We start from the raw sequence: 23,390 nt of genomic DNA, 5'->3' as shown, positions 1-23,390 counted from the left end.
AGGTATAAAGTTTTAACAGTGAAAGCAGGCTGGGTATGTCCCACAGGCTCTGCCTGACAGGAGGGAGGAAGCGGCTCTGCCACTACCATTCCCCTTCCCCCTGGCTGGGGGAATGGCAGTGCAGGGAAGCTCCATCCCTGCACACGCTTGCAAGCTCCACTCTCCTGGCTCCCACTAACTGGGAACTGCAGCCAGTGGGAGTACTGGCAGGGAGTGCCTGCAAGCGCAGGGCAGTGTGGAGCCACCTATGCCCCCCGGAACAGCACCAGGTAGGCACCCCAATCCTTGTCCCCCTTTTGCAACCCACTCTCACCCAGACCCTTCATCCCCACCCCACTCCAGCACCCTACTTCCTGCCTAGACGCTGCATCCTCACCCCCACAATCCATCTTGCTCTTGCACCCAACCTCCCACCCAGACCCCACACCTCCAGAGCACTCCTGCACCCTACCCAGACCCTACATCCCCATCCCAAGCCTGCGTCTGTACCCTACTTCTTTCCCAGACCCCCCACTTCCACCCTGTTTCTGTACCCTACCCAGGTCCCTCATGCCCCCCCTACTTCTGCACATCACCTCACCAACCAGACCCCACACCCTGACCCCTACCCCACTCCTGCACCCTATCTCCTGTTCAGAACCCACACCCCTAGCCCACTCCTGCCCCCTCTCCTCCCAAACACTAAACCCCTTCTTTTTGTCCCCCACCCCAGAGCCTATGGGGTCCACAAAATCTACTAGCCCCAAGCATCCAGAAGAGTTAATCCAGCCCTTTCCCAGCCTCTCATAGGGCTGGAGCACGAGGGCAGTGAAGTGAATGTCTCTATTTTTTTCTGCTTCTCAGTTGGGGGGCACATCTGTGAGAGGGTGTTTTTTCTTCCTTCTCACTTGCAGGCCAGGTCAGTGAGGGCTTTTTTGTTTTGTTTTTGTTTCTCACTTGTGTGGTCCCTGACTGATTTTTCTGTGGGTCAGTGACCCCCAACACAAAAAGGGTTCCCTCTCTTGCCCCATCCAGTGAGACTTTTGCATTCTGGCTCATAGACTTTTGCATTCCTGTGCTCTCTTCTAACAGCTAATGTAATATGTTCCCCATTTCTTTTTAGGCAAGAAAGAAGAAATATGGGTTATAGATGACTTCATTATTGATGGAAACAACCTGAAGAATCCTGTTATGCTTCTGGATACATTTGACTTTGGGCCTAAAGAGGATAACTGGCTTTTCTACCCTGGTGGTAATATTGGCCTTTATTGTCCATATTCATCAAAGGGAGCACCGTACGTATAAATAGAGTCCACCTCTCAGTAATAAACAGGAAATAAGTGTCCATCCAATGAACCAGACTTAAAATACCCCTTTCTTTTTGTCATAGGGAGGAAGATTCTGCTATGGTATTTGTTTCAAATGAAGTTGGAGAACATTCCATTACAACAAGGGATTTGAATGTGAATGAGAACACCATAATCCAATTTGAGGTACTTATTCCCACAATGTAACCTTGTTTTCTTGTAGGGGGAGTTTTAATCTTTCTTGATATCATTTTGGTATTTTGTTTCTTCTCTGGTGTTTGCACAAATATAAAGATCTATATAATTTCCCATAACTGTAAACTATTTTATATGGTTTAGCAGCTGTTCGCCATTCTAGTTGTGGGTGTGGCTAGCAACCTTTTATCATACAGCCAATGAAAATTTATCTCCCAAATTTTTCTGTTTTCTTGCAATTCTTTTAACTGATTCTATATATATATTTATACTAACATTAAAGCTCTTGTCCTCAGAGCTGGAAAATCTCCACTGAGAAAATCTAAGGACAAGAAAATGACTGTTAAAATAAAATGAAGGCTTGCATTGTAACTTCAACATCTGCTCTCATACAGGCTATGTCTAGACTGCAAGCCTCTTTCGAAAGAGGCTCTTTCGAAAGATACTTTCAAAAGAGCCTCTTTCGAAAGAGAACGTCTAGACTGCACGTTGAACTTTCGAAAAAGCGGCTTGCTTTTTCGAAAGAAAGCATCCAGTGAGTCTGGATGCTCTCTTTCGAAGAAGCCCTATTTACATTGAAGAACGCCTTCTTTCGGAAGAGGAACTTTCGAAAGAAGGCGTTCTTCCTCGTGAAATGAGGTTTACCGCCATCGAAAGAAAAGCCGCGTTCTTTCGATTTAATTTCGAAAGAACGCGGCTTGAGTCTGGACGCAGGGGAAGTTTTTTCGGAAAAAGGCTACTTTTCCCGAAAAAAACCCTGAGTCTGGACACAGCCTAAGTGTGTAGCTGCCTCCACAAGCAGACCTGGCAAGGAACAGTGTTAAGACCCACTAAATCGAATGCTGAGCATGCCTTCGGTCAGCGCAGTTGCGAGGATTAAGGGACAGTAGCAATTACCTTTCTTCTTCACATTACCTTATCTGCACTGGCTCTAGCAATGAGTCAGTGGAGTTAAGGTTCCACCCATTCTCTGCTCCTGCCTGCCTACTCTCTACCCAGCTGTGGAGGAGAAGGCAGAAGAGCAGAAGCAGCTCTTTGCCTTCACTGTGACCCACAATGGGGAGGAAAGGATAACTGATACAGGTGAGAAAGGGGGTGACTCGAGCGCTTTTTCTCCACTGCACAGAAATATAGGGAAAGCAATGATCTTACCCTAAATAAAAGTATATTGAAATTGTATTCTTTAAAAAAACTGATTGTGAAAGGCTTATTGAAACTGACCCCCAACATGGTTTTCTCACAGGCATGTAGATAGCTAGAAAGGAGCCAGTCTTGCTGCTAAACTAATACTTCCTGCCATAAAGTTAGTGGGGCTATTCATGGAAATTACCATTATTCCCAGTAATATGTATTTTGTGGGACTGGATCCTATCATTATACTTAAATTACCATAAAAAAACAACCTTGCATGCATGTTCCACATGTATATAGCATATTCTAGCTCCAAATTAACATCAATTTTGGCCTATAAACTATTGCTGAAATGGTATGTGAAGTGTTCTAAGAAAATTAGATTTGGCTGTGTACTAATACACATTTCAATTTGTCATGCAACTTATTAATAAAATATAGAACACAATTTTTTTTAATGGATTAAAAGCCTGTTCACATTAAGATACTGCAAGTCTTCAGAGTGTTAGCCTCAAAAGACCTAAATGCTTGTGTTTGGTACAAACTTGGTATGAAAAAAGTTAAATGCTTTCAGCTCTTGGTTTTTGAGGATATTAGTATGAATGAAGCTAGTATACATAATGCAGTAAAGTTTCAGTATGTGTCTCAAGAGTACAAGAGCTAGATCTGGTCAAGCATCTCTCTTAATTCCCAGATGGGTGAATTTTCTAGTTATAGTAGGTTGGCAAGTCTCTTATGCATAGTGGAGTAATAAGGGAAGCTTTACAGGGTGTGTTCTCAACAACTATACGTAGCACATATATGTCACTGGCTTTCAAGAATTATTTGTTTTAAGTTAAGGATCAGAACATTAGAAATAAAACTGCAATCCCAAAAAAGATATGGGAAACAACTTTTTTATATTGTTTTCATCTGTTCTTAGCATTTTGTCTGTAATGTGATTTTTTTTACTTCTGATATGGTAAAAGTAGCACCATATATTTTATTCTGGAAAGTCTCCTCATCCCACAAGTGTCTTAACCAACCCTGGTTCTGTCCAGTCTATTATGTCTCTGTAACTGTTACCTGTGCCATAAACCATTTCAAACTACAAGCATATTTTTATACAAACACATATGAGAGAGGAAATCAGATTATTTTATATTATGGGCATGCCAAAATATGTTTTAGGGATTTTCTACACAGGAGCACTTAGGAAGATTAATCTGAATTAAAATTCACTCCCAAAAAGTAAATTAAACAAAACCACATTAAAGCCACTTTAATTCTGCATCCACACAGGGGTTTAATGCAATTTAACTAATCTACTTTAAAGTCACACCTTTATTTAATTCAGATTAATTTTCATGCACGCCCATAAGGTTTCAGATGCTTCATAAAACTATACATTAAATTTTTCCATAATATTAGTAAGGCCTACTGATTATGTAAGATTTCTACTGTTCACTATGTCAGGGATCTCATAAGAACAGCACGAGAGATTCTAGCATTGCCAATCTCAAACTACATCTCTGTTTTGGCCTCAAATCCATACCTTAACCTAGGTGTTTTGGACACTTCCTCTTAGGTCCCACTGTTTTATATAAGCAAAAAAATAAAGAATACCAACTCTGAACAAAATATTAGTACATGCCTTAAGGGTTAATTCCCGTGGCATAAGTCTGTTGTCTAAGGAGTATGACCGCAAACAGAACTACAGTGAGATTAAGGAGCATTTAATGAACAATGAATTTTGCATATTTTGTTGATTATCATGTTTATTTTTTAAAAATTCACATTTCTCACTCGTGTTTAGTGCATTCCAGAGATGTTCCAAATTCCTATAGCCATATCACAAGGCACAGCAGGTCTATTGCTTTTGGCTTTAGCTTACTTAGAAACCTGTTTTTGCCCTTTTAGAAATATTTAATTCACCTAACTGATTTTTATTAGTAATAGCAGTTGAATTTTATTAATATAGCCTGGACTGTGACATGCCCTTTGATAGGTGGATGGCAGGGGATTGCACAAGAAACTTTCACCTTTTTTATGCCACTCACAACTGCAATCCTTGGAGGAGTTTCTGAGGCAGTCACTGCCCTGAGGAGTTGTCTCTCACACACATAGAGGCATACAGAGTATCAAGAGAAGGAGAAAGCTACAATATCTTAAAACATTGTACAGCCTGCAAAGTGCCCCAGGATACCGGGCTGCTCAGAGAGGGATTAGGTCTCCCTGAGATGCAATCCTTCCTTGAGCTCCCCCCTAGCCAATGAAGCTCTGCATCATACCACATGCAAGTCAGCAGCTAAATGACACATTTTGGTCCTGTGCAATCTTTCTGATTTTTTTTTCTTTTCTAGATCAATATTGGATGCACCACTGATAGTTCATCTGCAGACCCAGTGAAACTTGAATTCTCACGAGATCTAGGGGCAACCTGGCACCTGCTTCTTCCACTGTGCTACAGTAGTAGCAGCTATCTCAGCTCCTTTTGCTCCACTGAGCATCATCCAAGCAGCACTTACTATGCTGGTACAGCTCAGGGCTGGAGAAGAGAGGTTATCCACTTCGGAAAATTGCACTTGTGTGGGTAAGTGTCTTCTAGTTCTGTGAATTAGCTTTACTGACACGGCAAGCATCTTATAGGAAATGGAGACATTATGTCTCACCCTGAGTCACGATTCTTTCCCTAGCTCACCTGTTTCCAGAAGGGGAACATTAAGTGTGCCAGTTCTTCATCTGGTACAGATTACTTCTGCCACTCTGGTGGTTCGCATCACATGGTAGGCGTATTGCACAGGGAGCAAAGCTTCCACTATTGCTGCCGCCTGCCCTTCTCTATCCACTTGTGCAGTGTGGATTTGGGGAAGTAGCACCTTTGTGAAACCTACTGTCCCTACTGTTGCTCCTGGGGGAATTCTGTGTGAAAAAATTACAAATTCTGTAAACAGTATTTTAAAATTCTTCATTTTTTTTAGTCGAAACAACTCAATATAATCATTCCAATTTTAATTATTTTGGTAATTTATTTCAAAATACTTGCCATGAAGTATGTCAATAACAATGCAGACAACAACAAAAATTCCCCCAGAGTAGAGAGTTAAAGAAACCCTTTGACAATCCAGTATCCTGTGCACAAACTGTCAATACACATAGCTCATGCCAAGTGTGGGGAACTTGCAACCTCAGTCATCCACCATCAAGTATGTTCATCAATAAACACATCAATTTGTAAGAATTCATAAAAATAGTCATGCCAAAATAGTCCAAAAAATAAGCCTCTTATCTTGTCTTGGACAGTGAATAATGCTTGGATACTTCATAGAAATATGTAAATGCTTAATAATGTAACTAAGTGAACATTACTGTACTCTTGAAGGAAGTGTCCTTTTGGCCCCAGCCTATTATCATTTTATGTCTTGAAGCATGAAGACTGGAATTATCGCCCAGTTTCTGTAGTATATCTGCTGATTCTTTTCTTAGTCACTTACTTATCTGATTCCGTTTTAAAGCTTACTAAGCCATTTGTGATTCATTTATACTGGGAACATTGCTACAAACAAAAGGAACCTGCATAATGAAGTCAGTGTTAAATGGCCTAGGTCTTTTTAGGTGCAGAGCTTTCTAAATGCTCCTTCTGTGGATTTCTAGGGCAAAGGGTGAGGTCCGCTGTAATTCACACATTTCCTCAGAAGATACAGAGTACAGTGAAAAACTCCTTGTGCAAAATGGTGGCTCATTAGGTATGCAAATGAGGCATGGCGCTATTCATCGACACGCTTCATTTGCGTATTTTCTTGTGCAAGAATACGCAATGTAGACGTAGCCTCGGTGAAATTCTGGCCCCACTGAAGTGAATGGCAAAACTCCCCTTGACTTTATTGGGGCCAGAATTTCACCCTCTGTTTCCAACATATGTCACATTGTATTCCACAGTGGATGGAATTTTCATTTTAAAAATGTGTCTAGAACACACCCTGGACACTCTGCAGTTGTGTCTCAGAAAGTAAAGGAAGAGACAATAAAGTCAATTCATTTTACTGACTACTGGAGAAATGATTATTTGCTCACTTCCTATGAAACAGTTGTTAGTAATTCCACCATCAAGCAGCCATTTCCCATTCTCTGAATCACTCCCTAAAATTGCTATTCAAGGGCAAATAAAAGGCAAAGTACCTGTGCTCCAGACACGTATTATTGTTTACACAGCTGATTCAGCAGATGAATTTAGAAATAGCTAGAAGAGTACATATTAGAGAAAGTTCACAACACAGTTTAATGTTTCTTCCTTATTATGCATCTTCTGTTTTCCCTCTTTTCTCATTTTTGAGGGAAGGAATAGGGAGAGATTTTATATTATTCTCTCAAGAACAGTTTTCTGCTTGTTTAATTTGTTCCCCCTCCTTCCCTTGATCTGTTATTATTTATATGCAGCACAGATGTGCATAGCACTTAGAAGACAAATTTAAAATGACAGGTCCACACCCCCAAGGAGTTTACAATTTAAATTAACATCTTGCAACATGATGTTTTTCTTTTTAGGATTAAGTAGTATAAAGCCAAGTTGACTCTCTGTTGACATGTCATATAATTTCTTCTTTCCATCTAATTTAGGGCAAGATTGTGCCACCTTTATCCCACAACTAATATCATTGAAATCAGTGTGGCTAATTGTGACACTCAAAACCATGCAACATGAGTGAGGTAGAATCTGGCCCTAAGTCTATAAATTAAAGGTAAAAGAAAACCACCCAAGTCCAGCCCTTCACCTCCTAAGAAATTGGTAGTCTGAGGGATGGTTTAAATTCATAACTAATTGTTTTTAAGTCATGAAACTAGTGGATCAAGCCTTTCTGTTTTCCTCTAAATATATCTGTGTTAAATGAGCAGTGAAATGTATTGGATATTCATAGAATCATAGAATACTAGGACTGGAAGGGACCTCGAGAGGTCATCGAGTCCAGTTCCCTTCCCCTATGGCAGGACCAAATACTGTCTAGACCGTCCCTGATAGACATTTATCTAACCTACTCTTAAATATCTCCACAGATGGAGATTCCACAACCTCCCTGGACCATTTATTCCAGTGTTTGACTACCCTGACAGTTAGGAACTTTTTCCTAATGTCCAACCTAAACCTCCCTTGCTGCAGTTTAAGCCCATTGCTTTTGTTCTATCCTCAGAGGCCAAGATGAACAAGTTTTCTCCCTCCTCCTTATGACACCCTTTTAGATATGTGAAAACTACTATCATGTCCCCCCTCAATCTTCTCTTTTCTAAACTAAACAAACCCAGTTCCTTCAGCCTTCCCTCATAGGTCATATTCTCTAGACCTTTAATCATTCTCGTTGCTCTTCTGTGGACCCTCTCCAATTTTTCCACATCTTTCTTGAAATGCGGTGCCCAGAACTGGACACAATACTCCAATTGAGGCCTAACCAGCACAGAGTAGAGCGGAAGAATGACTTCTCGTGTCTTGCTCACAACACACCTGTTAATACATCCCAGAATCATATTTACTTTCTTTGCAACAGCACCACACTGCTGACTCATATTTAACTTGTGGTCCACTATAACTCCTAGATCCCTTTCTGCCGTACTCCTTCCCAGACTGTCGCTTCCCGTTCTGTATGTGTGAAACTGATTGTTCCTTCCTAAGTGGAGCACTTTGCATTTGTCTTTATTAAGCTTCATCCTATTTACCTCAGACCATTTCTCCAATTTGTCCAGGTCATTTTGAATTATGACTCTATCCTCCAGATTAGTCGCAACCCCTCCCAGCTTGGTATCATCTGCAAACTTAATAAGTTTACTTTCTATACCAATATCTAAATCGTTGATGAAGATATTGAAGAGAACCCGTCCCAAAACACCCCTGCGGAATCCCACTTGTTATGCCTTTCCAGTAGGATTGTGAACCATTAGTAACTACTGTCTGAGTACAGTTATCCAGCCAGTTATGCACCCACCTTATAGTAGCCCCATCTAAGTTGTATTTACCTAGTTTATTGATATGAATATCATGCAAGACCGTCTCAAACTCCTTACTAAAGTCTAGGTATACCACATCTACCGCTTCTCCCTTATCCACAAGACTCGTTATCCTATTAAAGGAAGCTATCAGATTGGTTTGACATGATGTGTTCTTTATAAATCCATGCTTGCTGTTCCCTATCACCTTGCCACTTTCCAAGTGTTTACAGATGATTTCCTTAATTACTTGCTCCAAGGTAGTAGAGCTAACTTTGACACAAACTTAGTAAGAATATTAGTTCTAGCAAAAAGCACATTGTAGTTTCATATGCGGCTAAATGTTGTTTGATCTGGATATACTATGTACCTATTTCAGATCAGTGAGATTCAGATGGTACCAGGGATTTTATTCTGCTGGATCCCAACCAGTGACTTGGGCCATTGATAATGTATATATCGGCCCACAATGTGAAGAGATGTGCAATGGGCATGGCAGCTGTATCAATGGAACTAAGTGTATCTGTGATCCGGGGTACTCTGGGCCAACCTGTAAAATAAGCACCAAGAATTCAGACTTTCTCAAGGATGATTTTGAAGGTATTGCTTTTTTAATATGAACTCATAGTAATTTTAGCTACCATCCTTCATAGGGTCCCTTTCATAGGGTATGTCTACACTACCACCCTAGTTCGAACTAGGGTGGTTAATGTAGTCAATCGAAATTGCAAATGAAGCCCGGGCTTCATTTGCATCTTGCCGGGCGCCGCCATTTTTAAATCCCCGGTAGTTCGGACTCCGTGCCTGCGGCTATACGCGGCACGGAGTAGGTAATTCGAATTAGGCTTTCTAATTCGAACTACCGTCACTCCTCGTTACTCCTTCATGTCATATTCTTTTAAATCCCTCAGTCCCTATAACAAAAAGTAAAGAATGAGCTACTCTGTAAAGAAACATAACAGAAAGTAACTGATTTTGGACGAAATAGTGACTTTGAGTCAAATTCCTTCCATAATGCTTATAATTATTTATTTCAAACACATCTAGCTGCTGACTGCATGTTAATACATGACACTAAGCTGTTTTCTTATATAGCTGGATATTTTAATGGAATCTAAATAAAAGGATAGGAAAACAGAATCTCCTTTGACTATGGAAACCTTAAGCTTCACAGTTATATTTTTATAGTTTAGTAGGTTGTGTTCCATAGCAGTTTTTCAGGAAACATATTGGAAGTCAAAAATGTCTAGTATAAATATTTGTTCACTCTGAACATAATTATTTATATAGCTTTTTAGGGGGGGAAACAATACTATTGTAGCAGGATTGATTCTGGGTAAATCCTAAAAATACATTTATTGTGCACTTAGGTCAGTTAGAGTCTGATAGATTCTTGCTGGTGAGTGGTGGAAAACCATCTAGGAAATGCGGCATCCTGTCTGGAGGAAATAACCTCTTTTTTAACGAAGAAGGCTTGCGTATGCTGATGACTAGAGACTTGGATTTATCACAAGCAAGGTAAAACTTTCACAATTCCACTGAAAAACTAGACAAACTGTTCTTTATATTATATTTCTGTGATGAAGGCAGATTTGTATAACTATGTCAGGGTGAAGGATGTAAAATCCCGTTGAATAGGTTAACCAGTTAAACATTATGTTTAATGGGTTAACCAATTAAAGGGGGATGGGAGGAGGTTAAGTCCAGCCCAAGTGGGATGGAGCGGCCACCACACCCACTGTGGATGGGCTGAAGCCCCCTGCCCACAACAGGTGGAACAGGTGGGGACCTGCTCCAGCCCCTACAGGTTTACTGGTTAACCGTCCACATCTCTAGTCAGGGCATATCTTATGCTCCTTATTCAGATAAAACTCCTATTTTAAGTCAATGGAAAATCCCATTTAAGTCAGGGGTCATTTTCTAAGAGTAAGGACTGCACGATCTGACACTACATCAGGTGTAGTTTATTCATGTGGACAATTCTCAAATGCATAACATGTGAAATTGGTTGTGTACAAGACAGTCTCCTTTTTCTTATGGTTTTGTTGCATCAGAATAATTGCTGAAGGTGGACTATCTGTTGCTATTCTAGGTTTTGTATTCACTATCATAATTCCTTAATTTTCTGAAGCTTAATTTCTTTTTATTGCACACATTCATTTCCAATAATTCACAGACCGGTTCCAATCAAGTTTTTCACCGCTATGCCAAGAACATTTATTTAAAAACAAACATTTTTAGAGATTATGACTTGTCATTATGGCCAGCAGAAGACATATTTGATAACAGTATTTGTCTAAAATATTAAACAAGTGGGAGAGGGGAGTTAAACCAATGCAAAATGAAGCTGTCTCCTAATTGTTTGCAAATCAACAAACAGTCATTTTTTTATTTATTCATTCATGTAGTCTATTATCCCTAATGCTATTAATCTCTGAAATGTTGCATTTTTCCCCAGATTTGTTCACTGACCCTTAGTAAACATACACTTCCTAATGCAAGACTTATTTAGCATTACATAAAGCACATTTTAATATGCACTTTATCTCTTTTTGGCTTGTAGTCCCCATTAACATAAAGGCTTAAAACGATTATTTCATTGCTCATCTTCTTAGTCAACACTGATGCTTCATTTATACATTTTTCAGAGAAAGAATAACCCTTATCTGTGGACAAACCATCACTAAAATGTCATCACATTTGTATTTATGTTCCAAGGTTCCTCCAAGTAAGACAAATGGGGTTTTACAGCTTGGCAGCCAAAGACATCAGTACTTTTTCAGTAATTTAATTATCTACCTTGTTCTAAAATTAACCCTATATTTATAAAAGATACAAGGGTCCTTATGTGATGCCCGTTAGACTTAACCACAATGTGTTTTCCTTCTCTCTTGTGTTCAAAGCATTGTCATTTATCTCTTCTCTGTGGTAAGCTTTAGCTGCATTTGCATACATTGACCTCAAGGTGTTATATGTAAAATCCCAATGTTCTCAAGGACTGAAGATAAATGTTAATAAAAAAGAAAGAAAAAACAGGACCTCGTATAATTTCCTGTGTCTGCAGATGGAAAAGTCAGCAAACAGCTATCTGTCTTTTTTCCTTTCTGTGAATAAACCATCCATAGACTGCAAAGTCCTTTTGGATGCCTATTCTCTAGCATTCCACAATTATTGTTGTTAATTAATTTCCAAGTTAGCTTCATAGGCTTCCTGCTAAACTCTTGACCAAATCCATCCCTAATATAACTGAACCAAATTCCACTGAAGTTTTCAAGTGTTGTGTCTATTTAAATCAGAGATTAATTTTTCCCTCTGAGATTGGGAATCCTCAATAGGTCTTATAAAAGGAGCTATCAAGGGTAAATGTAGGAGCAGTGGGGTCAATAACTGTGCAAAAAGCCATTTATTTTCTGATGGGGAGTCCTCTGAAAAATAGACCTGTAATTCTGGCTGTGATAGACTACAATATACAGCAGTTAGAAATTGCCATAGCAGAGCAAATCAACGATCCATGTAGCTAAGTATCCCTATCTCCAGAAGCTAAATTCCATTCGCTAAAAAAGTTAATATGCATATATCCCATTTTATGTGGCTACCAAAAAACTTGAAATTCTACTGATCAAAACAGTGGCAGATGGAGGATGATGATGTGGATGAATGAATATAAAATATTATAGGATCATAACTAATTCAGTCCTTGACCATTCTTTGTGTATTACAACAATACACATAGCTGTTGCAACTGTTCACTGTGATACCTCTTGGTGTTGCATCTTAATACCAGAATGTGGTTTGCAGGCAGAAATAAATATTTATTTTCAAAGCTATTGTGTGGCATGGAAGAAAGGAAAGTTAAAATTTACTCTGCTGTAAAAATATCACAAGCATGTCTTGTTACCATGATGATAATAATTTTGAAAGATGTTTTAATAGATATTAAAAATACAAACAGAAAAGAATTACAAGCTGTTTTCAGGAGAGATTTCAACAGAGACAAGGTCATTTGCTTTTTTTTCCCTTTTAATTACTTTTTAAGTATCAAAGATGAGAATGTCAAAGTACAAAGACCTGTCAGCAGTAAATACAATGCATTATAGTTGATATGTTGAGATATATAGTCTTCGGTGCTTTTTAAAAGCACTAACAGTATGTTTCTTTGGAATACAGAGCATGATATGATCTATAGTGAAAGGATTATATATGGTAACCGATGGAACTGGCAGCATGGATGAGCATTTGAATTAATCAACTCATTTGTTTTTTATTTTGTAGAAACTTTCCTTTCTCCATAACTATCCTCAGAAACTTTTCTTCCCATCAAATTCACCTGCAGAATAAAACAAAACAAGATCTCTGATATAGGACAAATCTTGTTACACAGTGTTGTGTTGTATATTATGAGGCATGCAATACTAATGTAATAGTACTTAATACTGTTGTAGCATTTTAGATTTTCCATTGCACTGTACAAACATTAATTAAGACTCACAACTCTTAGGTAAGTAGATAGGTAGGTAAATAAATATCATAATATCCATTTTTCTCCAGCTCTCCAAGAATATACTACTTCTACTCTTTAGCCATCAGCCAAAGAGGATTCCCTTATTTTGTACAAATCTCCTGTCTCTTTGGAACAGGCCATTAGAAAGTGTGTGAAATACTGCACCCATGAAGGTCAACTGGAGTTTTGTTTCGGGGCAAAGGAGCCAGGATATTTAAAGTAGTGTGACCTTAGACTAAATTTTCATTTCTAATTAAATGGACAAAAACATCCCTTTTCATTAGCTCAAAAGTTAAATATTTTTTGTTTGTTTTCACTTCCCTTTTTCTCTTATAAAACAACAAATAGTTCTGCAGAACCCTAGAGACTAACAAAAAATGTAGATGGTAGCATGAGCTTTTGGTGGCACAACCTACTTCTTCAGATGAATGGAGTAAGGGATTCAGGGTACAAATAAATATTATAATAACATTATAATAATATAATAATAACATAAAGTGCCAGCAATGCCCCTCTGCCATGTATATTGGCCAAACTGGACAGTTTCTACAACAAAGGATTAATAGACACAAATCAGATATTCTAACTAGTAACACACAGAAATCTGTTGGGGTATGTCTACACTACCCCACTAGTTCGAACTAGCGGGGTAATGTATGCATACCGCACTTGCTAATGAAGCCCGGGATTTGAATTTCCCGGGCTTCATTAGCATAAGCGGGGAGCCGCCATTTTTAAATCCCCGCTGCTTCGAACCCCGTGTAGCGCGGCTACACGGGGCTCGAACTAGGTAGTTTGGACTAGGGTGCCTATTCCGAACTACCGGTACACCTCGTTTCACGAGGAGTAACGGTAGTTCGGAATAGGACCCTAGTCCGAACTACCTAGTTCGAGCCCCGTGTAGCCGCGCTACACGGGGTTCGAAGCAGCGGGGATTTAAAAATGGTGGCTCCCCGCTTATGCTAATGAAGCCCGGGAAATTCAAATCCCGGGCTTCATTAGCAAGTGCGGTATGCATACATTACCCCGCTAGTTGGAACTAGCGGGGTAGTGTAGACATACCCTTGGAGAACATTTTAACTTGCCCATCACTCACTAATGGATCTAAAAGTGACTATATTATTACAAAGCAATTTAAAAAAAACCCAGCTGGAGAGAGAAGTTGCAGAACTTGGTTTCATTTACAAGTCTGACACCTATAATCAAGGTTTGAACGAAGACTTGACCTGAATGGGCTGCTATATTCCACACCCTAATGACATAAGTAGCTAAGCACCAGGTACTTACAGACCAGTCTATTAGCCTCATTTAGCACGGACACGCTAACTGACAATATTTTTTCCTGTTTTTAACTTCTCTTTCCCTTCCCATCCCATCTCTTTCTCTGCTATTTATTTGTACCCTGGACTCCTTACTCCATTCATGTGAAGAAGTGGGCTGTGCCCACGAAAGCTCATGATACCATCTACATTTTTTGTTAGTCTTTAAGGTGCTGCAGAACTATTTGTTGGTTTCTTTAAGGTTTTTTTTTCAGTTACAGACGAACAGGGCTACCCCTCTGACCCTTTTTCTCTGTTTTTGTCAAAATAACAAGGCTGTTTTTTGCAAACAAAAAATTTCAGCTCACCCTAGGAGGTTACTGATTCAGTGAATTTATTTTTGCCGTAGAACAAAGTCATAAAAAAATCATGATTTCTCCCTAGGGCAGTGTGTTGCTATTTTGACTGTTAAATTCTATGCTCACAGGCTAAAATTTTACTCAGTCGTATATGCTGATATTTGCAAAAATATCAATTTTGGACACAAATGCTTGAGGCATACATGAATAGCTTTATTCAGCTGTCTATACCTAGTATCTCTCCACACACAAACCAAATGTATTACCACCACTACTGGTTGCTTTAGTTTCTATGGCCTGTGGCAAAACAGACTCAAGATCTCTCCTAAAGTGGAATCTTCTTTCTACCAAGAATCCACTGGGCTAGAAAAGAAACAAGAATGTGACCATTTGGAGATTCTGGCAGATATTTTTATATCTACAGACACTGTCTGTATATTTAGACTATTTATTAAATATTATCCCCTACAACAAAATACAAAATGGACGTGGACAAGCTCTGAATCCCCTATAGTCTTTAGATGATTATACAGGTTTTTCTGTGAAGAAATGCTTTCTAATAATTGTTATCCATGTTAGATTTGTGCAGTTCTTCATGAGACTGGGATGTGGCAAGGGGGTTCCAGACCCCAGAAGTCAGCCTGTGCTTTTGCAGTATTCACTCAATGGGGGCCTCACATGGAGCCTACTCCAGGAATTCCTCTTCAGTAATTCAAGCAACATAGGCCGATACATTGCTCTGGAAATTCCATTGAAGGCCCGTTCGAGCTCCACTCGTCTCCGTTGGTGGCAACCATCTGAGAATGGGCATTTTTACAGTCCCTGGGTAATTGATCAGGTAATCAATCTTTTGTACTTCATAGTATTACCTCACATTGTCTAGGAAGGAATACTTCAGAAAGTGTTCTAGGGGTCATAGTGGACCACAAGCTAAGTATGAGTCAACAGTGTGACAGTGTCGAAGGTACCTCCTGTTGAAGGGAGGGGCCCAGGCAGAGACAGGTGCATCCTGGAGGTGAATGCCTGGCTGCGAGGATGGTGTCGCCAGGAGGGCTTTGGCTTCCTCGACCATGAGGTGCTAGTCCAGGAAGGACTGCTAAGCAGGGATGGTGTCCACCTTTCGAGGAGGGGGAAGACCCTATTTGGACACAGAATGGCTAACCTAGTGAGGAGGGCTTTAAACTAGGTTCGACGGGGACATGTGAGCAAAGCCCACAGGTAAGTGGAGAACATGGAGACCTGGGAGATGGGTCAGAAATGGGAGGGAGCGTGGGCTACAATGGCAGAGAGAAAGGAGGGTCAGGGCAAAACTGGGAGGCGAGGTCAAATCAGGGTCTTAGATGCCTATATAGAAATGCAAGAAGTATGGGAAATAAGCAGGAAGAACTGGAAGTTCTAATAAATAAGTACAATTATGACATTGTTGGCATCACAGGAACTTGGTGGGATAATACACATGATTGGAATGTTTGTATAGAAGGGTACAGCTTGCTCAGGAAGGACAGACGGGGAAAAAGGGAGGAGGTGTTGCCTTATACATTAAAAATGAACAAACTTGGAGTGAGGTGGAGGTGGGCATAGGAGACAGAAATGATGAGAGTCTCTGGGTTAGGCTAAAAGGAATTAAAAACAAAGGTGATGTCATGCTAGGAGTCTACTACAGGCCACCTACCCAGGTGGACGAAGTGGATGAGGCTTTTTTTAAACAACTAACAAAATCATCCAAAGCCCAAGATTTGGTGGTGATGAGGGACTTCAACTATCCAGATATATGTTGGGAAAATAACACTGCAGGGCACAGACTATCCAATAAGTTCTTGGACTGCATTGGAGACAACTTTTTATTTCAGAAGGTTGAAATAGCTACCAGGGAGAAAGCTGTTCTAGATTTGATCCTAACAAAAAGGGAGGAACTGGTTGAGAATTTGAAAGTGGAAGGCAGGTTGGGTGAAAGTGATCATGAAATCATAGAGTTCACAATTCTAAGGAAAGGTAGAAGGGAGAACAGCAAAACAGAGACAATGGATTACAGGAAGGCGGATTTTGGTAAGCTCAGAGAGCTGAGAGGTAAGGTCCCATGGGAACTGATACTGAGAGGAAAAACAATTGAGGAGAGTTGACAGTTTTTCAAAGGGACATTGTTAATGGCCCAAAAGCAAGCTATTCTGATGTGTTGGAAAGATAGAAAATATGGCAAAAGACCGCCATGGCTTAACCACGAGATCTTGAATGATCTAAAAATAAAAAAGGAGTCATATAAAAAATGAAATGTAGGACAAATTACAAAGGATGAATATAGGCAAACAGCACAGGAATGCAGGCGCAAGATTAGAAAGGCAAAGACACAAAATGAGCTCAAACTAGCTATGGGAATAAAGGGAAACAGGATGACGTTTTATAAATACATTAGAAGCAAGAGGAAGACCAAGGAGAGGGTAGGCCCACTGGTCAGTGAGGAGGAAGAAACAGTAACAGGAAACTTGGAAATGGCAGAGATGCTCAATGACTTCTTTGTTTCGGTCTTTACCGAGAAGTCTGTAGGAATGCCTAACATAGTTAATGCCAGTGGAAAGAGGGTAATTTTAGAAGGTAAAATAAAAAAGAACAAGTTAAAAATCACCTAGAAAAGTTAGATGCCTGCAAGTCACCAGGGCCTGATGAAATGCATCCTAGAATACTCAAGAAGCTGATAGAGGAGGTATCTGAGCCTCTAGCTATAATCTTTGGAAAATCATGGGAGACAGGAGAGATTCCAGAGGACTGGAAAAGGGCAAATATAGTGCCCATCTATAAAAAGGGAAATAAGAACAACCCAGCAAACTACAGACCAGTTAGTTTAACTTCTGTGCTAGGGAAGTTTACGGAGCAAGTAATTAAGGAAATCATCTGTAAACACTTGGAAAGTGGCAAGGTGATAGGGAACAGCCAGCATGGATTTGTAAAGAACACATCAATCTGATAGCTTCCTTTAATAGGATAACGAGTCTTGTGGATAAGGGAGAAGCGGTAGATGTGGTATACCTAGACTTTAGTAAGGAGTTTGAGACGGTCTTGCATGATATTCATATCAATAAACTAGGTAAATACAACTTAGATGGGGCTACTATAAGGTGGGTGCATAACTGGCTGGATAACTGTACTCAGAGAGTAGTTATTAATGGTTCACAATCCTACTGGAAAGGCATAACAAGTGGGATTCCACAGGGGTCTGTTTTGGGATGGGTTCTCTTCAATATCTTCATCAACGATTTAGATATTGGTATACAAAGTACACTTATTAAGTTTGCAGATGATACCAAGCTGGGAGGGGTTGCGACTAATCTGGAGGATAGAGTCATAATTCAAAATGACCTGGACAAATTGGAGAAATGGTCTGAGGTAAATAGGATGAAGCTTAATAAAGACAAATGCAAAGTGCTCCACTTAGGAAGGAACAATCAGTTTCACACATACAGAACGGGAAGCGACAGTCTGGGAAGGAGTACGGCAGAAAGGGATCTAGGGACCACAAGTTAAATATGAGTCAGCAGTGTGGTGCTGTTGCAAAGAAAGTAAATATGATTCTGGGATGTATTAACAGGTGTGTTGTGAGCAAGACACAAGAAGTCATTCTTCCGCTCTACTCTGTGCTGGTTAGACCTCAATTGGAGTATTGTGTCCAGTTCTGGGCACCGCATTTCAAGAAAGATGTGGAAAAATTGGAGAGGGTCCACAGAAGAGCAGCGAGAATGATTAAAGGTCTAGAGAACATGACCTATGAGGGAAGGCTGAAGGAATTGGGTTTGTTTAGTTTAGAAAAGAGAAGATTGAGGGGGGACATGATAGTAGTTTTCACATATCTAAAAGGGTGTCATAAGGAGGAGGGAAAAAACTTGTTCATCTTGGCCTCTGAGGATAGAACAAGAAGCAATGGGCTTAAACTGCAGCAAGGGAGGTTTAGGTTGGACATTAGGAAAAGGTTCCTAACTGTCAGAGTAGTCAAACACTGGAATAAATTGCCCAGGGAGGTTGTGGAATCTCCATCTGTGGAGATATTTAAGAGTAGGTTAAATAAATGTCTATCAGGGATGGTCTAGACAGTATTTGCTCCTGCCATGAGGGCAGGGGGCTGGACTTGATGACCTCTCGAGGTCCCTTCCAGTCCTAGTATTCTATGATTCTATGATTCTATTAAAAAGCAAACATGATTCTGGGCTGCATTAACAGGTGTGTTGTGAGCAAGACACGAGAAGTCATTCTTCAGCTCTACTCTGCTCTGATTAGGCCTCAGTTTGAGTATTGTGTCCAGTACTGGGCACTGCATTTCAAGAAAGATGTGGAGAAATTGGAGAAGGTCCAGAGAAGAGCATCATGAATAATTAAAGGTCTACTTTCACGAGGAGTAACGGTAGTTCGAATTAGAAAGCCTAATTCGAACTACCTACTCTATCCCACGTGTAGCCGCGGGCACGGAGTCCGCACTAACGGGGATTTAAAAATGGCGGCGCCTGGCAAGATGCAAATGAAGCCCGGGATATTTAAATCCCGGGCTTCATTTGCAACTTCGAATGACTACATTAGCCACCCTAGTTCGAACTAGGGTGGTAGTGTAGACATACACTTACAGTCTTAGGAAGCTTTAGGAAAAGGATAGTAAGATTGAAAATATAATGCCACTGTACAAATCCATGGTAGAGCCATATCCTGAATACACCATGCAATTCTGGTTGCCCCATCTCTAAAAAACGTATTAGAATTGTAAAAGGCACAGATAAGGACAACAAATATGATTAAACTTTTGAAATAGCTTCTGTACAAGGAGAGATAAAGAAGACTGCGAGTTTTCAACTTGGAAAAGACACTATTAAAAGGGGATATGTTCTTAGAGGTCTATAAAATCATGGTTGGTTTGGAGAAAGTGAATAAGGAAGTGTTATTTACTCCTGCACATGACACAAGAACTAGGGGTCACCAAGAAAATTAATAGGCAGCAGGTCTAAAACAAACAGAAGGAAATACTTCTTCAGATTCAACCTGTGAAACCTGTTACCAGTGGATATTGTGAAGGTCAAAACTACAGGCTGTACCTCCTTTAACAGGGACTCTCTCGTCCGGAAATGTCCATGGTCCAGCAGGACCATAGATGCTCCTGGATCACAGAGTCTAGGTATAAGGAGGTCAGGCCACAGGGCAGAAGCAGGGAGTGTGATTCAGCCAGGAGTCCCATGTTGAGGGAGGGGCGGGCAGCACAGCAGGAAGTTCTGGCCCCTGCTGCTGGGTGGTAGCGGGGACCAGAAGTGAATGCAGAGCCACAGAGTCCCAGCAGCCAGGGCATTTGCAAAGTCTCAGCAGCCGCGAAGCCCCAGCAGCCCCGGCAGCCACGGAGCCTTGGCCCCAGCAACCATGGAGCTCCAGCCTGGAGAGCCACATCCAGGCAGGCATCAGTGGGGCTCAGCTGGAGTCCTAGCCAGGGGAAGCATGGGCCATGTTGGGAAGGATCTCCCCTAGGTCAGCAAATCCCCTTGTTCAGGACGAATTAGGACCTGAGGGTGCCGAACAAGGGAAATACAACCTATGTAACTGGGTTCAAGAAAGAATTAGATACATTCCTGGAGAATAAGTCTATGAATGGCAATTAGATGGTCAAGTATGCAACACTTTGTTCTAGGCATCTCAAGCCTCTGATCACCAGAAGCAGGGAGTGGATGACAGGAGATGGATCACTCAGTGATGCCTGTTTGGTTCATTCCCTCTAAAGCACTTGGCATCGGCCATGGTCAGAAGACAGGAGGATACTGCGCTAGATAGACTTTTGATCTGACCCACCATGGCTGTTCTTATATTCCATCTCCAAGATTCTGTGAAATTCCTGTGAGTCTGGAAAAACTTCTGAAATTTTTATTTTCTTTACATAAAATAAACTCTTTTTGTGTGTGTCTTTCAGATTCTTATTGGTGGAAATATTTCTGGTAACACAGTCCTGGAAGATGATTTTACTACACTGGATAGCAGGAAGTGGCTGCTCCATCCAGGTGGAACAAAGATGCCAGTTTGTGGTTCAACTGGGGATGCACTGGTTTTTATTGAGAAAGCTAGCACCCGTTATGTTGTAACCACTGACATTGTGGTTAACGAGGATTCTTTCATACAAATAGACTTTGCAGCATCTTGCTCTGTCACTGACTCCTGTTATGGTGAGGTCTTCTTCATAAATCATGTACTTTCTGTTCTGCTTGTACATAGGAAAGTATTGCTACCTATTCTCCATTTCAGCTATCTACTGTACTGTACTAAAGACTCAGGAACAAAACAGGATAAATAGTTTGTTTCTATCAGGAAATTGCAATTTTGGCATTTATTATCTGAAGGCTGAGAAAAAACAAAATGTTTAGAATGTGTATGAATGTACGCACTGAGGTTTTTTTACCTTGTGTGCTCTACCAGCATTTTAAGAGTAATTTATAAGAATAATAATTCAAGTTTCCATTTAATTCGCTGAGACAGATTAATAGATCCCAAATGTAGATGCAATCTAATAATTTGGCACATCCATTCCTTGTGGTTACATTGCTCTTAACTCTAGATAATACATGTCCAATGCCAAATAGTTTGTTTCCAGCATAAATCTCTTTTTTTGTAGCTTCACATCCTCCACAACTGCACAAAATATAGTGCTTAAAACTGATGTTTTATGCAAATTCAGAGAACAAATTTGTAATTCTGATCTCACTTTGCACCAATGTAAATCAGGAATAGTTTACACTGATATAAACCTAATGTAAATTATATCATAATCAGGCACAAAGGGTTTTCTGTTTCCATTGTTTACATGATATCCTGAAAATTTTTTAGAACTTTTATACCTATAAAATTCCATGCAGTGAATGTGGTAGGGGGTCCGATGGAGAAAACAGTGTGACTAATTAAAAGCATGTCATAATGTATATAAAGAACAAAGAATTGACATTTCATACATTTTGTGTGCTTGACTTTGCAATCTGCGTAACATTTTAATGTAGTTTTTTAAGGTAATATATAAAATTTCATTGGGCTTCTGGCAATTCCTTTGGGATTCTGCATAAAAATGGAAATTGAGTTTGCAGTAAATCCCTAAAGTAGATTAGCTGATTTTTTTAAATTCTGAAATCTATGGAAGTAGCCAAGTTATCTAACCCTGTAAATTAGTTACTGCCCAGTGTATAATAATTTCTTTCCATTTGGCATTAAAGCCACTACAGCATCATTTAGGTCATTCCTGCTAAAAGTAAAAGTGTTTTGATACTTAGTTATATGTTGGCAGGCAAGAATTTCCTTTGGGTTTTGCCCTTAACATTGTTTTAACTGAATATCCAATTAGGCAGGACACTAACTAATCAAGTGCTTCCAGTCCTAATGCATTTTGATGTTAAAAACTACTAAGACATTGAGTGGGACAGATTATGTGATTGAGGGTTATTCAGCAAAATTAATGGTACCAGAATCAAAGAAGATGAGCAGAATTACCACCAATGTAACTGTAAGGACCAATAACTCTGTGTTCCATATAGCCAGAATGCCTGACATCTGGAACATTTGTTTTAAGTTTATGTTCTGTGCTTGTTGTTACTTAAACATTTTTGCAACCATTGTGAGGAAATAAATTGATGTTATCTTTAACCAGTTTGATCACCCATTATTTTTATTATGAAAGTTGATAAGCAATAGATTTAATATAAGTTCAAATGTTTATTTTTGCTGCAATTTAATATGGCTCAGTAATGAAATACATACATGAAAACAAGATTTCTAAGTGAAAAGCTAAACTGAAAAGAATTTTATGCAGGATATTCTAATGAAGTGACTAGTGTGGAAATGCTTGACTGCCATCTACTGGGTAGAAACAGAACTTCTCAACTGTGCTTCATAGGTCCTGTAGTGTTACCAGCTAATAAAGAACAGGACTATGTAACACTTTAAAGACTAACAAGATGGTTTATTAGGTGATGAGCTTTCGTGGGCCAGACCCACTTCCTCAGATAAAATAGTGGAAGAAAATTGTCACAACCATATATACCAAAGGATACAATTAAAAAAAAATGAACACATATGAAAAGGACAAATCAAATCAGCTAATAAAGGTTCTTCTTTAACTCAAAAGTAAGTCTGTGATTTTGGTACCAGATAATCTGGAAACAGAGCCATCCTTACCCATTTACAGAATATGCAGTTGTGTAGGGCACCCAAATATTTAGGACACCACTGACTCTGAATGTCCACCCACCTGCCTCTTCTGATCCCTATTTTGTGGCTCTGCTTCTTTGGGGAGAATCTAGTTAACTTAAAAGAGGGTGCATGGGGCACCTACTTAATAGTACTGCATATGGGCCCATAAATCCTCAGGACTTTCTGGAAACTTCCCTTGCTGCAACTGTATACTTCTGAGTTGTCAATATACTTATAGGGACAACAATAAGTTCTTCTATGGTCATCAGTTTGGTACAATATATTCACTTAAGCATACAAGTTTCAGTATTAGCTAATGTATTGTCTTTCTATCTTTAGCTATTGAATTGGAATATTCAGTGGATCTCGGATTGACTTGGCACCCAATACTGAGAGATTGTCTGCCCACTAATGTAGAATGCAACAAGTATCATCTTCAAAGGATTCTGGTATCAGACACATTCAACAAATGGACCAGGATTACTTTGCCCCTGCCTCCCTATACTAGGTAGATACATTTGGCATA

The 23,390-nt window shown here is 39.8% G+C and overlaps 1 protein-coding gene across 2 annotated transcripts in view; it reads left to right on the top strand.

The window, feature by feature from the left end:
• RELN (reelin) overlaps positions 1–23,390 on the top strand; it is a 500,016-nt gene that overhangs the window by 416,798 nt on the left and 59,828 nt on the right. For both annotated transcript variants that reach the window (XM_006137543.4, XM_075926876.2), the window contains 8 exons: positions 1,103–1,274; positions 1,370–1,472; positions 4,955–5,184; positions 8,944–9,164; positions 9,935–10,082; positions 15,263–15,521; positions 20,607–20,856; positions 23,204–23,372. In XM_006137543.4, coding sequence (XP_006137605.3) covers positions 1,103–1,274; positions 1,370–1,472; positions 4,955–5,184; positions 8,944–9,164; positions 9,935–10,082; positions 15,263–15,521; positions 20,607–20,856; positions 23,204–23,372 — 1,552 coding nt within the window. The remainder of the gene's footprint in view (positions 1–1,102; positions 1,275–1,369; positions 1,473–4,954; positions 5,185–8,943; positions 9,165–9,934; positions 10,083–15,262; positions 15,522–20,606; positions 20,857–23,203; positions 23,373–23,390) is intronic.

Source organism: Pelodiscus sinensis, chromosome 1, assembly GCF_052426305.1.
Source record: "Pelodiscus sinensis isolate ZL-2025 chromosome 1, ASM5242630v1, whole genome shotgun sequence".
NCBI classification, from domain to species: domain Eukaryota; kingdom Metazoa; phylum Chordata; order Testudines; family Trionychidae; genus Pelodiscus; species Pelodiscus sinensis.
Note: the sequence above shows the minus strand (reverse complement) of the source record. Positions and strands in the feature narration are given on the sequence as shown.